At 37.4% G+C, this 13,705-nt stretch overlaps 3 protein-coding genes across 4 annotated transcripts; 1 reads left to right on the top strand and 2 right to left on the bottom strand.

The window, feature by feature from the left end:
• The first annotated feature begins 1,229 nt into the window (after positions 1-1,229).
• Positions 1,230-3,493, top strand: LOC149035976 (uncharacterized). Its single transcript, XM_089190251.1, has 3 exons — positions 1,230-1,355; positions 1,466-1,597; positions 2,108-3,493. Exons 2-3 carry the CDS (start codon positions 1,525-1,527, stop codon positions 2,443-2,445), a joined length of 411 nt encoding a protein of 136 aa, XP_089046377.1. The 5' UTR covers positions 1,230-1,355; positions 1,466-1,524; the 3' UTR covers positions 2,446-3,493.
• Positions 3,494-3,525: 32 nt separating this feature from the next.
• Positions 3,526-6,612, bottom strand: LOC149035975 (uncharacterized). Its single transcript, XM_089190246.1, has 3 exons — positions 6,350-6,612; positions 4,889-5,320; positions 3,526-4,432 (listed from the first exon to the last, which is right to left on the bottom strand). The coding sequence occupies exons 1-3, from the start codon at positions 6,417-6,419 to the stop codon at positions 3,744-3,746; spliced, it is 1,191 nt and encodes a 396-aa protein (XP_089046372.1). The 5' UTR covers positions 6,420-6,612; the 3' UTR covers positions 3,526-3,743.
• A 347-nt stretch (positions 6,613-6,959) lies between these two features.
• Positions 6,960-12,856, bottom strand: LOC149035974 (cysteine and glycine-rich protein 1-like). 2 transcript variants are annotated; one of them, XM_089190250.1, is made up of 6 exons: positions 12,479-12,807; positions 10,727-10,781; positions 9,487-9,700; positions 8,584-8,810; positions 8,180-8,273; positions 6,960-7,785 (listed from the first exon to the last, which is right to left on the bottom strand). In XM_089190250.1, exons 3-6 carry the CDS (start codon positions 9,680-9,682, stop codon positions 7,721-7,723), a joined length of 582 nt encoding a protein of 193 aa, XP_089046376.1. In that variant the 5' UTR covers positions 9,683-9,700; positions 10,727-10,781; positions 12,479-12,807; the 3' UTR covers positions 6,960-7,720. The 2 variants fall into 2 exon arrangements, with proteins under 2 accessions (XP_089046376.1, XP_089046375.1); XM_089190249.1 differs by lacking the exon at positions 10,727-10,781 and having other exon boundaries at positions 12,479-12,856.
• Between the last annotated feature and the right edge of the window lie 849 nt (positions 12,857-13,705).

Genomic DNA, 13,705 nt, shown 5'->3' with positions numbered 1-13,705 from the left:
GCGAGCCAATTAAATTTTCATACAATGAAGATGGATAATGATCACGATTTTTATGCATTTCCTTTTCGTTTTTATCTTAAAAAGGCGAGGTTTTTCCTTTTTAGTTTCAATCGATCTTTTCATTTTCGTGTAATCGGTGATCTCGCTATCAAGATCGATGTCCCGCTGTTCGGAACCGTTTTGCACGTGGAGATTTTGGGGTTTAGCAGTCAACTTATGAACTCGATGTATTTTTGCGTGATTTTTTTAACAAAACATTTATAGATAATTACAAGTGTTCATTTTAAACATAAATGATTAAATCATCCTGTCAAATTAACCTTCCTTTTCGATTTAACTCGATTGTTACATCGGAAGCACGAATCTCTTTCTGGTAACTCCAACGCTATCAATAATTCATTAAATCAAAAGAGAATGTAAACACGTTCCCTTTATTTGAATCCATTTCGCGTCCTGTTTATTTTCACCTTTGATGTCTGAAAACGTGTATGATAAGTAATTCTTAAATTTCATGGAATGAAATCTGTTTTGTCTCAATCCGAGCGGCTTTAAGATGACTTTGGAGACATGCGATAAAGAGATTTCGAGATAATGACGGAAAAACTTTATGAAACACGCAGGAGGTCACGTGACACAAGCCCGCATATTGGTTACCACTATCTTCCTGCCCCCTGAGAGTCATGGGGGCCTATTAGTAACGGCACACTGCTTTTGCCGAGAGACCACTAGTTTTGGGCCACTGCTCCTGTCAATACTCGACAAGCCTGTCGGATAAATCAACGCAAAAAAAAACATTCAGACAAATCTTGTTAGTGACATTGTTCAGATAAAAAAATATTAGTTATATACCAGGAAAGAAAATGCTCTTTGCCTATTTGAGTTTTTACTTTTCTTCTTCGCTGAGGTTTCAAAGAAATGTCAACCTCATATAACAAATATTTTCTAACAAAAGGTCGATATTCTACATCATGAACAAGGATGATATGATAGAAAGGTTACAAATGAAAGAAATTAGTGAGCTATACTCAATCATAAAAAAAAAATAATAAAAATTACAGAAAACCGGGTTGCCAGATAAATCATGACGATCACATCGAAACAGTGAGAATTAGTTTTGTGGCTGAGTCTGGAACTCAGCCCCTCAATCAAGGAAAATAATATTTACAACCGAGTTGAGAAAAGCATCCTGGGCACGAACTGAGAAAAGATAAGGCCCGCAAGGTATTATAGGGTGGTTTTTCTGGAGAACTCGGATAACCTGATAACTTTTTGGGTCAAAACACAGTTATCGTGGGCGTCTAACACAAATCACGATCCATATCTAACTCGGAACTTGTCACAGCACACACACTACGGTAAGTATAATCAAATCGATGATTTGAAACTTAAGAGAGGAAATATTTCAGATTTTGCCAAAACTTACGCGAAACTTTCAAATTTTGTGTTCTTCATTGTTATTTCATAGTTTCGTCGTACCAGCTGGGCCTTTGTCATTCTAAACTGGTTCTCGTTGAAACACGTGGAATGGATGCAAAGTTTCATGCCTTTGTTTTTATAACCGTGGTCTTTTTATGTTTTCCGGGCCTTCATATTGTCAGTAAGTAAAACTCACTTATTTTAAAAACTTTGATTCCCAAATGATCATCATTAATGATAACTTTATCATTCCCTTTTTGTCTCTCAATGATTTTCTTTCGGACACGCATGACCGAGTTAAGTTCCGTTTGGAATGGAGCCTGGAGCAAAAGAAAGCAGGTCTCCAAAACAACACTTTAGAGAAGAATCTCTCAATTGGGACACTGTACCCAAAAAAACCCTTCCATTAAAGTGAAACAAACATTTGGTCCCAACTGAGTCGAATACCCCTCAAAATTTGTTACAGTAACCTTGACCGAAGAGACGACTCTGCTCCCAGGACGCTTTCTGTTGAAGCTCTGCTGTATTTCGATATGTAAATTAGAGCGGATAGACACCTGTACACTTTAAATTCATCTAGCACTGGGGAGAATTCTCACTAATTAGAGAAATGTGTGCACGGTGGACGTTTCCGTTTGCGTGCGAACTTTAAAAGGTTCACCGTTCATTAATATCTTAATTTTTGCCACAGAATGTCTAACGAGTAACGCGTCATCTCCGCCATCTGCCATGCAAACAGGTTCGACAGGGCTTCCCCGGACGACTGTTATGTCTACACCCTTACTGCACCCTCTTCTACAACCAAATCCCAAGGCCTCGTTGCCAATCTCAAGCTCCACAATTCAACCAACGCGGCCTACTGAATCTACGATATTTAGCACATCCTGCTCAGCGGATGTTAAAATGATCAGTCCAGCTCATGCACATCTGTTCTCAGGGGCCACTCCGCCCATTTTGAAGCCAACTGTGCCTCATCCGCCTAGCTTTGAGTCTGCTTGTTACCACGTCGCGAAAAACGTTTACGTCTAAGGGTACAAAGCTAGAAGCAGGACATAAATACTTTGATAGCCGGGGTTTTAGTACCGAAAGGAGAACACCTAGTCTCGAAATATTTTACTTCATCAAAAAAATTTGCATATATGTTTATACATGTATGATGTTAATGCAATTCACGACAATCTTAGTACATCAAAATTGATCACATATGCTGGTTTCTTTCGCTCTGAAAATAACTTTGCGATTTGAGGGAAAATACTTATATCATATCTTATATTTTTGTTTGTTTTTTTTTTTTTCCGGTCTTTCTACGACAATGTCAAAGAAAATAACGTCTCATTCATCTATAAGTTCGCCTCCATGCAAATGCTATGTTGTGGTTTGGGCGGTTCCCTCTAATTTCGCATGGTACTATTATGAAGCATTCAGTTAATTAACAATAAAGTAAAAAACAGTAAAGTTAGTTAGTCAGTTCAGCATAATACATATTTAGAATTTAACGTATGAATTCGAATTCCGACTTTATTTAGGTTTGAGCTGTCGTGATGAGTTTCCGAATTGTGAGAGCCTTTTCTAAATTCCTCAAGTGGACGTGCTTGGTTTGTTTACTGACCTTGCTTTGGACCCACATGAAAGTTCTTGTTTTGACTAACGTAGTCAGAAGTTGATCGGAAGCATTATGATTGAGTTCTTTGTTCTTCAGTTCAAAGGTCCCATGAAATTGTTGGGTTTAACGTTCTCAGTATCAACAAATGTTTGATCTCCCGAGATCAGCCAGTTGATATGCCCACTCGTGTCTGTCAGTAGTGAATGTATGAGCATGTTCTTTATAGTTTACGTAGAAGAGAGTGGACAGAAGAGAGAAAAAAGGAGTAGAGAGAATAAGAGAAGAAAAGACTCAAAGAATGTAGACAGTGCGCGGTAGAGTAGAGTCAAAATTCTGCAGTTAAGGAGAAGTATTCAGTGAGAATCAAAGTGAGAGAGATTAGCCAGAGTTACACATAATAAAATAGGCTTGGATGTAAGTGGAATTGTGTACTCGAGTACCGAGTGATTAAAGAAAGCAGAAAAATATCACAAAGTTCGCCGGGAAAAGTGTGCTTGATAGTTAGTTTTCCCCGACATTTAATAGTGTCACATACTTGGTGAAGGATTTATTCGTAACAGTTGTCTCTTGTGGTGGCATTGTCAGAGTTTTAAACAAGTTTTTAGAAAAGTCAGGCCAACTTCAAGTTCCTTCCTTGAGACACAGTTGTAGCAAATATTGTTATTAAATATTTCTGTTGCCAGCATCGCAGTCCAAAAAGGAAGGGTTGGGTACATTGATCTACTTAGTGAAGGTTTTGGTCTCTAATTCTGTTAAGAACAGCGTCAGAAAACTCTCGATGCTTCGGGAATGATCTGGAAAATGGACCAGCAAAATGTCTAGAGCTATAAATTACCCGAGGGTATTGATAGATATGGTTAAATAGTGGGGTAACAGAGGTTGCTATCCCATGGAGAAAGTTTGCAGGAGAAAATTGCACGCTGTTCTGTGTCGTAACTTGTAGATGTGGATTTGACGATGCAGAATATGGTGGAATGAAAAAGGAGTTGGATTCTCGGTGTGGATAGTTGTACACGTTTTGTTGATAAGTGCCCCAGCTGCTGGTTCCTGCAAGTTGGGATTTAAACATATTCGTTGCAGGTCCCTGATTAAGATAAAATCGAGGCTGCCACCCCGCATTAGAAGAGGCAGGAGCTTGTATCCAACCCGCGCCTGCGGAATTTGAAACATACGAGGAAACAGGTGGAGTTGATATGGGAGTACCGCCCGGATATCCCTGAGGATACGTGTACCAAGAAGGTACCGTGTGGCTGAATGTTCTGTAGTTCGCATGTGCGGGAGCTTGATAATGATGACGACGACGATGATGATGATGATGAGTGTGTCTTGGATAATGGTAGTAATAAGGGGAATAAATAGGTTCGTAGTCATCGTCATAGTCCGGTGAGTGACGAAGTCTCCATCTTTCCCTGTCTGTGGGGATATAAAATAATTTTGATTTGTAATCAAACCTACCTCAAAGCATAAAGGGGTAAGTTTCTAAAGAAACTGTGGTGCTGCGTCGGTGGGGGAGTATAGCAGGTAATTTAGTGTTGACAACTGGGTTGAAAACGTAAATTAGCCACCGTAAAGGGTAAAAAAGCTGACGTTTCGAGCCTTAGCCCTTCGTCATGCTCGAAACGTCAGCTTTTTTACCCTTTACGGTGGCTAATTTACGTTTTCAACCCAGTTGTTAACACTAAATTACCTGCTACCTCAAAGCAATTCTTAGTAATCTAGGATTGGTTTTGTTCCATTGCACTCTGTGATTAAAAAAACTCGCGAAACCCTCCAAATTCATTATCTGTAAACATAAAAGCAGTCACGACTTCTTCATCAACCTTTCCTACGTTTGAGGTCATTTGCATAAATCAACTTTGGGTTCATTACCATGTCTTCCGTAATATCGTCTTTGTGACTCCCAGTCCCAATCTGCGTCCATATCGTTGTCTATGCCATCCTCGAACCCAGGCCTGCCATGCCGTGCCACGTAATTCTCAATATCCTCTGGTCCCTCGTCGTATAACTTTTCGTGATCACGTGTCTCCTCCGAAAATTCCTCGTCGTCGGGAGCTTCGTCGTCGTCATCATCATAATCATCGTCATCATAATCATTGGGGCGGAACGACTTTTTCACATTGTTACTTTTACTCTTGAGTTTGTGAACGCACATTCCCTTGATGAAGAGATTACAGTTTCGTGAATGGTTGAACGTCTCGTTCTTGTTTGTGAAGTTGATTGCCGTGTTTCTTGCAACGTAGTTATCGCCATTTAGTTTGAAAAATTTTAGCAGTGATGCTTCCTGTTGCACAGTAGTTGATCCTGTGTGTCGATAATCAGATTCAAGAGAAAATTTCATTTTGATTGGACAATATACATACAGGAAAAACTTCTTTTCTTTTACTCGGAAAGAATATAATCAGGAGAAAGTTGAATACTGAAGAGCTATTTGAAAACCCTTAAAAAAAGTGTGTTATGGTGAAAGAAACAGATAAAGCCTATTTGATTTGAATGTCAACAGTATTTCGGGTTTTACTCCTCTTAGCCTTATCCATGATTTTGCGAACTTGCTTACATCTTTTCAATTAGTCAGATGCAAGGCTTCAACCGATGGTAACTTTGTCACACACGGCGCGTTTTCCCGCGCTTCAGCAGTTTGCATGTATTTTATTTGAATATTGATTGTTACCATGTGCGTGATGTTCACCTTTCACTTGATCAACTGTTGTCTTTTTCTTTGGATTTGGTTTGACGACACTCAATTGAAAAGTGCTTCTCTTGAAATGTAAGTGAGGAATATATTTTCACAAATTTTAGAGGCAAAGGGATATAGATTTATCCGCGACCGACGCGAGCAGATACCGGTAACAAATTAACACGACTACTCTGCGGTAGATATTTATTTTGATTTAAATAGAGTTGATGTTACTTTAATACTGTTTAATTAGCAACAATCTCAAGAAGTTATGTTCCATTTTTTGTTCAGTTACAACTTTGGGCAATGTGGCCAAGCTTCTGGGGAGTGTATTTTGGAGCTGGTTTTGTCGGTTTCGGAGATGTACACAAGGAAGTCAGGTGTTTTCAGATGTTAAGAGTATTTGACCTTTCCTTTGATGGCAACTATCTAAATTCCTCAGGCTCGCTTGAAAGTCTACTAATGTGCAGTAAGTCAATTTCTGTAGAAAAGTTGTTCTGATTTCTCAGCCACTATTGTAAATGCTCTGATGATCTTATGACTGTATAAATTTTACTGTAGTTCGGCGGTTAAACGTGTTTGTGTAAACCTTGGGTAGTTTCTACTGTCCGGGTATGAAATTCTCACACGATACTTCAATAGGATAGTTTACAAACCTTTGTCTTGAGCTTTACAGCAAAACAAAAATTGGCAAATCAAAGCCAATAGCAGGTACCAGAGACACATCGTTCGTCTTTTACTTCAGTGCAACTTTTGGTGCGTTCTTAGTCAGTTCTCGCTGCATCGTGGCAATGAGTGTGCAATCTAACGACTTCGCCTCCTCCTTCGACGTGTAAAAACCGTGATTCACGTCTTTGTGATATTTGATCAGATCTGAGTATCATAACATATCCACTTAATTAAAACTAAAGGGAAGATTAATAACCTATAAATATTTAATAATCATCTGCGCGCTCTGGTGACCAGTGTTCTGTTCCCTGCCGCGCCATTTTTTCTGCCGCGTGCACCTGGTACTCGTTTGACGAGTGATTAACACAAGCAAATCAGAAGAAAATCAGAATAAAACACAAAACCAACTTTTGGAAATTTGAATTCCACCAATGACAAGATGTCACACAGGAAATTGGCATATTGCAAATCATGGTGTTTGACCTGCACCTTCAGTATTTCAGTTTTTTTAAAGACAGTCTGAAGTGTGTAACCAAATTACATTGTACCATGTTTAGGTACCTTTTGGGACCTACGCACAAAAAAAATGAAAGCAAATGATGTATTGCATTTATTGTAGTAATTCAATAGAAACACATCTGTTCGAAGCTTATTAAAAAAACTACCCCAAGCCTTGAAGTTACTTAGATAGGCACCAGACATACCATGGCACCAATAACTATTAAGTAAAAACGGAAAAGATTATCATGAATTTTATTACAAAAAAAACGTCCCTTTCTCACTGACATCATGATGCATTAGAGAAGTCTAGTAGAACACTAAGTTGACAAATATATTATTCTATAAACTGGAAAAAGCCCAGACATAGCTATGACGTAAACTGTTTAAATAATAGGTAAATTTTCCAGGGAGTGATAGAAAAATAGTTTTAAGTAGCACCCCTTGGTTACACTACATTAAAAACTACCCCCAATTCAATCTTCAAATCACCTTTCTATCAACCTTGCAGACCTCTCCATTATCTGCAAGGCTTTTCTTGACAATGCATTCTCTGTTAAAATTTTCAACTTTGATCCCTATTTCATAAAGACTATTAAAAGATGGCTCAGAAGTGTAGTAAAAAAGCAAAGCTAACAAAACTATATGAGAAAAATATATTACAGTCCTGAAACAGGAAACCTTATTCTCCAAAACACAGTTAACAGTATCATCTCAGAAAAATAATTGCCATTGAGGTTAAAAAAATTTAAGAAAACTTAAAAAATAGAATTAGTGGGAATGTCAGTGCTGTAAGTGGTAACTCATTTTACCCTGTGACATTTATTTTTTTTTGTTTTTGGTATTTTTTTAGGTGATATTCATGTCCTCATTAGTGCTGAACCAAATCCAAATCCTTTTGGGGCAAAGTTCTTTTCATAGCAGGCTAAAAAAATGAAAGTACCAAACAAATAGAATGTCAGTCAAATCTGTCCACCAATAAATACAAACATTGTGGGGAGATGTATTTGCATAGTGAACTCCAGATAAAGAGGGTCTAAGCCCAATATTAAGGCATTTTGTAGTAGCAGGGCAGTTTACTCTCACATTGCCTCTCTTCACCTAGGAATATTGCTAGACACCAGCATTAACCAACATGAAAACCTTATCAACTGCTAAGAGGTGGGGGACTAACCTACAATGGACCAACATACATCCTAGTCATTTATGCCAAACAAACTAACATCAAAATCCTCTCTTACATCAACTCTTGCTGGCAGCTACTTAACTTTAGTTAAGAAATTGAAGACAAGTGTTGGCAGAATGATATGCCATTATACCTCTGCAGTAGATTTCTTCCTCATGGTCTCTCCTGGTTGTTGGGGTCAGACCCTTGCTACATGTTACACACTTGAAACATAACTTGTGAAAAACCTGTATACAAGATGTTTAGAAAATTAATGAAGATAACACACTTTTTGTGTACTATTCAGATAGAAAGAAAATTCTCAATTACTGTGGTATATAGGAGGAACTACAAGAAAATTTAAATATCAGCAGTCACATTAGATTATTGATCAATCCCCGTACTTGGGACCAGCAACTTAATTCTACACTATTTTCAGACATTGACAAACAAACAGGTGATAAGAGGCAAGATATCATAATTTAAAGAAGATCCTCTATACAAAAGACAGAATTGAGTGCCATACTGTACTGAGACTCAGCCTCTCATAGCACTTACCTTTCCAACTGCCCGAACCTTTTCAGCATCATACACAACTTGACTGCATCTTGGACAAAGTTTTCCTTGTCCCAACAGACCAGAATTGATGGGGGCAGTTTTTGGAGCTGTGGAAACAGTCTCCCCTGCCTTGCCAGTGTCAGTACTAAGCACACCACTGCCAACGCCATAACCATAACCCTTTGGACCAAACAACCTGGTGTGACAACTGGCACAGTACAGCTCACCTGTAAACATCAAATATATATTAGCATTAAATCTTGGTATTGGCTCATTACCTGCTGAAGGTAATCCTAGTTTCTACAACATGAAGCATATGAATGTATTTGTACTCCATCTGTGTGGGTATCACTCTATCAAATAAAAACTGCTAATAATACTTGGTTTTCTGACAGTTTCACGGCTCACTTTTAAACCCTTGGATAGAAAGGGGTATTGTGAAAATAGCACTTTGCTAAAAAAAAAAAAAGCAAGACAATCAGGTTCCCCACAGAACTATTTTTGTCTTTCTTTGAAAAGACTTTCTTTTAAGAAAATGCTCTGGATAGAAGAATAATTTTATGATTCAGAGCCAAACTGTATACATTTATAAGGATACATACAATTAAGAAAAGTCTCAGTAATTGATATAAACCTTTCCAAAACAGGAGAGGTAATATAATTCAAGGAAACTTTAACTACAGGGAGTTGACTTGAGTTTTCAACACAATATTTGTCCATTGTTGAAAGGTAACGCCTGGCCAAAAACAGAGGAACTAAAGAGCAGAGGAAGATGCAACACAACTCAAAATTTAAGTTCTTTGCAGCCTACTGATGGAGAAGGAAATTAACCCAAGATAGTGATGGTGTAGAAGGAAATTAACCCAAGATAGTGACAATTTCAAACATGAGGCACACTCTTACCATCTTTATCTCGCATGGTTGAACTGTTTACAGTTTTGCTACAAGCCACACACTTAAAACACTGTTTGTGCCATTTCTTTCCACAACCAAAAACTTGTTCAGCAAAGTACACAGTCTTTCCACATCTTGCACACTTGGCATTTGTCTGCCCCAGATTCAATGAGGCTTGCCTGTTACCTGAACTCAAATTATTCATCCTTTATATGATGTAGATCTGACCAAAACCAACAAAATAAGCATAAGAATCATTAACCATGGCAATCCATTACTACTATAGTAATAACAAAACTGATAAAACCACTCGAACAGGAAAAATAACTTTACTGCTCAGTAATTTTAAATTCATTCCACATTCAATGTTGATGTAAAAATATTGGCCACACTTCCTCGTGACCATCACGACAAGTTTTGTGAGTGTGCCATTTTACATTGTGGCATGTATGACAAATTCCTAGCATATTCTACAACCATTTCAAAAGGACCTCACAAGCACTTATAGCCTGAAGAGTGAAACTCCTCACGACAACGTAATACATATAATATATTGAACATGAGGCTATTATATTGTTTATCATAATTATCTTACTGCTAAACAAAAAATTCCTTAATTTGTTCAATTAACATAAAATGACGATCTTTGTCTTGTATTCTGTATCTGTTATTAGTAAAAAGATCCGCATAAGGTACGAAAGTCTTTTCACTGCCGAAGGATTTGTTATGATATTCAATCCCATCTGTCTGTTATCGAAAATAAAAGGAAAATGCTTGTATGGAGGAAGCAGTATTATCCTCAAGCATTTCTTAAGAACGCGAAAGGACATCTCTAAATAATTTCACAAGACAAGCAGTTAAGATTCTTAATGCTTTATTTGAGCATTCCTCCACAAACAATGACAATAAGTCAACCAAAGCTAAATGAGGAGCAAAGCGACACAGATTGGAAATTTTAAGTTCACCGTTAAAGCTTTTGTGAAAGTTAATCAACACAAAATATGTAGGAATCATTTTTTGGAGACTGAAACTCTGCCAACTTTTACTGACTGTCATTGACCTCAACTCTTTAACGAATTTCAAACACTGACTTTTCAAAGCTTTCCGAGATATTTGAGTTGGTTAACATACTCTTCAAATTAAAATCAACCCTTGAATTGAAAGCAGAAGGCATGCTCCTAAAAAATCTAATTAAGTCGTGAAATATGTTGTACATCATGTTCTATACACCGTATTTATAACAACTCACCTTAAAGCTGATGCTTTTTCTCTTGAAATAACTTTCCTTGTGGTAAATGGAACACCTAAGCGACAAAGTATCTCTTTTGCATAATAAAAACACTCGATGACTCAATAACTTTCCCGCATAATAACTAAGAACAATTGGTCGCTTCCGAACAACCAATCTCATTATATTGCAATTAGTTTGATAATACATTTCTCCTAGACTATTGTTTGAAGGTGAATACATTAAACAATGGTCGATAACGAACGAAAAAAGGCAAATCCAGCTGTGTTATAGAGATAGAAAACGAACGCAAGGCGCAAAAGCTAATTGGTATCAAACTCGAGCCCAAGTTTCCCTTGGCCTTGGGGGTCCGCAAGTCGTCCAAATTAGACGAGTGCTTTTGACCAAAACTTAGCCTCCTCTCCAAGTTTCTTCCTAGGGGAGGCTGTGCGTGTAGGCTAACCAAAAAAATTTATTTTCTCACGAAAAAATATATGCCTGGGTGACTCAAGACCTTAAAAATCACGAAAAGTCTCCATTCCATCGCTGAGCATATTTCCTTGATTTTCACTACCTAAAAGGAACGTGTCGTCTGCCAGCTTGTTAAATTTCTAAGCTAAAAATTTACAGAAGTTGGTGTTTTTTTCCCTATATCTAGTTCCGTATGGGAAAAGCGTGAAAAAAAAAAAAAAGTTCTTGGTTGTAAGTCAGGAGTCTTGTGTGGTTGTAAGATCCCGTCTCATCGACATCGAACGAAAAGCAGTAAGTGGATTAATGGATTATCTCAGATGACAAACAATTCGCTGATGACATCGAGGAGAAATAAGCGATCAACAAATTTTATTTATCTATTGAATAACACTGGTAACGTTATGCCAATCTGTTCAATATGGCTGTTTATATATGCGGAGAAATCGAGTTGAGCTTGGGTGAAATAATTAGTCACTTTAGTATCTACAGTTTTAAATGATAAGACCACAAAATTCTCACCATACATTGAAACAGCGTAATTCAATTTAAACTACTACATTCCTGTCATTCTATGTCAAAATTTTCACATTTTGAAAAATTCAGCCTTGTTTTTCAAGTTTTACATTTGCATTTACATTTCAATCTTTTCCAACTCTTCACCAGTCTTTCTCCTCCTTGCTTTATTATTTCTGCTTTTGAATTTGTCTATCTCGGTCCCCAACCGATATCATGTAGTTTTGCTTATCGGAAAGAGTGATCCAAAATATTGTAATGACGATCTTACGACTCATTCCCGTGATAAGTATTCTCAAAATATGTTGAGAATGCGCTTCAGTATATGTTCTTAAAATTACGACTTATATCAGAATAACATATATTTATCCTTTTCGGATCAGGAAAAAATCATCGATAGCAGCAGATCTTTCTCAGTGCTTGTAATCTTTTCCTGCTTATCTTTCAATACCAAACTCTGCTAAGATTCTCAATGGATTTGTAGACGATTTTTTTTAACCGGAAGAAGCTGTGAGTTTCGGTTATAGTGTTTCTTCAGATTTAGTTATGTGGGCTTACAGTAACTGTTAAGAACACCTATACTGGTCTTCAATCTGTTTTTCAGTTCTAGGAATTCTGCGGTACTGAATATTGAAACGTTTCTTAGAACGATTTCCTCGTCATAAGCTTTACATCAGCCATTCAATGAAACCACATGCAGTTTCCTCATTTCATATCACTTGCATCGATTACAACTTAAGTATATTTACGAAGCATATTATTTCGAGCCAGGATTTTAACAAGTCTTACCTGATTGTTTTTAGGATGCTCTTTAAGTTTCGTGCAGGTAGTTTTAAGTTTCCAAGCGTTATATTTCCGAATGCTGCTCGACCGTCTGAGTGTTTGCAGTTCAATCCACTGAATAAACAAAGCCAACCATAGACGCTACTGTATCTGACCTTTTTAATTATGAAGACGCAATATAATGGATTAACTCAAGTTAAGTGTTCGCGGTCTGAATTAAGATTTCCTGACAAAACCAGTTTTAATCGACAAAATTCCAAACATCATTGGTAATCAGAGTAAAAAGAAAAAAAAGAGATTCAGGCTGACGGATCGTAAGAAAAATAACAGACGGTAATAAAACAAAGGAACTAACAGGAAGCTTTGAGTTAAGGCATACGATACAACCAAGATAAATATTATATTTTTAATATGGATGCACCCTTTGAGGGCTTGACGTAATCAGAATGAAAGTATCCCTGATAATTTAACAAGACATCTCACAAACAGATTACGAAAATAGACAAAGGTAGAAGACAGAGGAGGTTACTTTGATGTAATATCAAATTCATCTAACCCGTTGATAAGGAAATGCAAAGCAACCAGAGGAGAGGATTAGGATAAGATTGTGCGGGCTTATTTGAACCGTAGACCTGTGTAGGTGTTCTTAAGTTTCTCCTTAAGTTTCCTCTTAAGTTTCCTCTTAAGTTTCCTCTTGGATTGAATGTCTCAAGAGGGGTGGAGGGTCTCCTACCCCTTTCAGCCATTCGTTGAAATTATTTCTCTTTTCCTGGGAGATAAAAGTCGCAAGAAACTAAACATAAAAATTAAGAATTCGTTAATGAGAAGTGTGGTGTGCCATTTGCCCTTTAGATTCCGATGATATCAAATGGCAACATATGAAACTTATCCTCTATAACTCGGTTTGAAGGCCAAAGTCTGTTCTAAGCGAGAAATGACCTTCATTTACAATGCAGGGTAGTTACAATAATTGAAAAGATCCCTTAAAAATGACTCATCACGTTCTAGAGATGTGAAATAGAACACAGCAGAGATCGATTAGATGACAATCAAGCTTATTCATTTTATTAGTTTCTTTCGATTTTGAGGTATCTACGTGGTTCGCTTTCAAGGTGTACCACGAGTCACGTAATAGTTATAGTTTCAACGTTTTGTGACGTGCGACCCCTTAAACCGCTTTTCTGATTATGTGCTCTTCTTTGTAGGGACGTTGAGGGTGACGAACCATAGTTT

Source organism: Pocillopora damicornis, chromosome 12 (genome assembly GCF_964200805.1).
Source record: "Pocillopora damicornis chromosome 12, jaPocDami1.2, whole genome shotgun sequence".
Taxonomy (NCBI): Eukaryota; Metazoa; Cnidaria; class Anthozoa; order Scleractinia; family Pocilloporidae; genus Pocillopora; species Pocillopora damicornis.
This window is presented reverse-complemented; position numbering and strand designations above follow the sequence as displayed.

What these genes read in the sequence shown, in the direction of transcription:
- LOC149035975 (XM_089190246.1), bottom strand. Translation starts at nt 6,419, where the DNA reads ATGTGTCTCTGGTACCTGCTATTGGCTTTGATTTGCCAATTTTTGTTT. An exon ending in CTGTAAAGCTCAAGACAAAG is followed by an intron (nt 5,321 to 6,349) that starts GTTTGTAAACTA and finishes ATCGACACACAG; the next exon opens with GATCAACTACTGTGCAACAG. An exon ending in ACGATATTACGGAAGACATG is followed by an intron (nt 4,433 to 4,888) that starts GTAATGAACCCA and finishes ATATCCCCACAG; the next exon opens with ACAGGGAAAGATGGAGACTT.
- LOC149035976 (XM_089190251.1), top strand. Translation starts at nt 1,525, where the DNA reads ATGGATGCAAAGTTTCATGCCTTTGTTTTTATAACCGTGGTCTTTTTA. An exon ending in TCCGGGCCTTCATATTGTCA is followed by an intron (nt 1,598 to 2,107) that starts GTAAGTAAAACT and finishes TTTTTGCCACAG; the next exon opens with AATGTCTAACGAGTAACGCG.
- LOC149035974 (XM_089190249.1), bottom strand. Translation starts at nt 9,682, where the DNA reads ATGAATAATTTGAGTTCAGGTAACAGGCAAGCCTCATTGAATCTGGGG. An exon ending in AACCATGCGAGATAAAGATG is followed by an intron (nt 8,811 to 9,486) that starts GTAAGAGTGTGC and finishes TGATGTTTACAG; the next exon opens with GTGAGCTGTACTGTGCCAGT. An exon ending in GGAAGAAATCTACTGCAGAG is followed by an intron (nt 7,786 to 8,179) that starts GTATAATGGCAT and finishes TCATTTTTTTAG; the next exon opens with CCTGCTATGAAAAGAACTTT.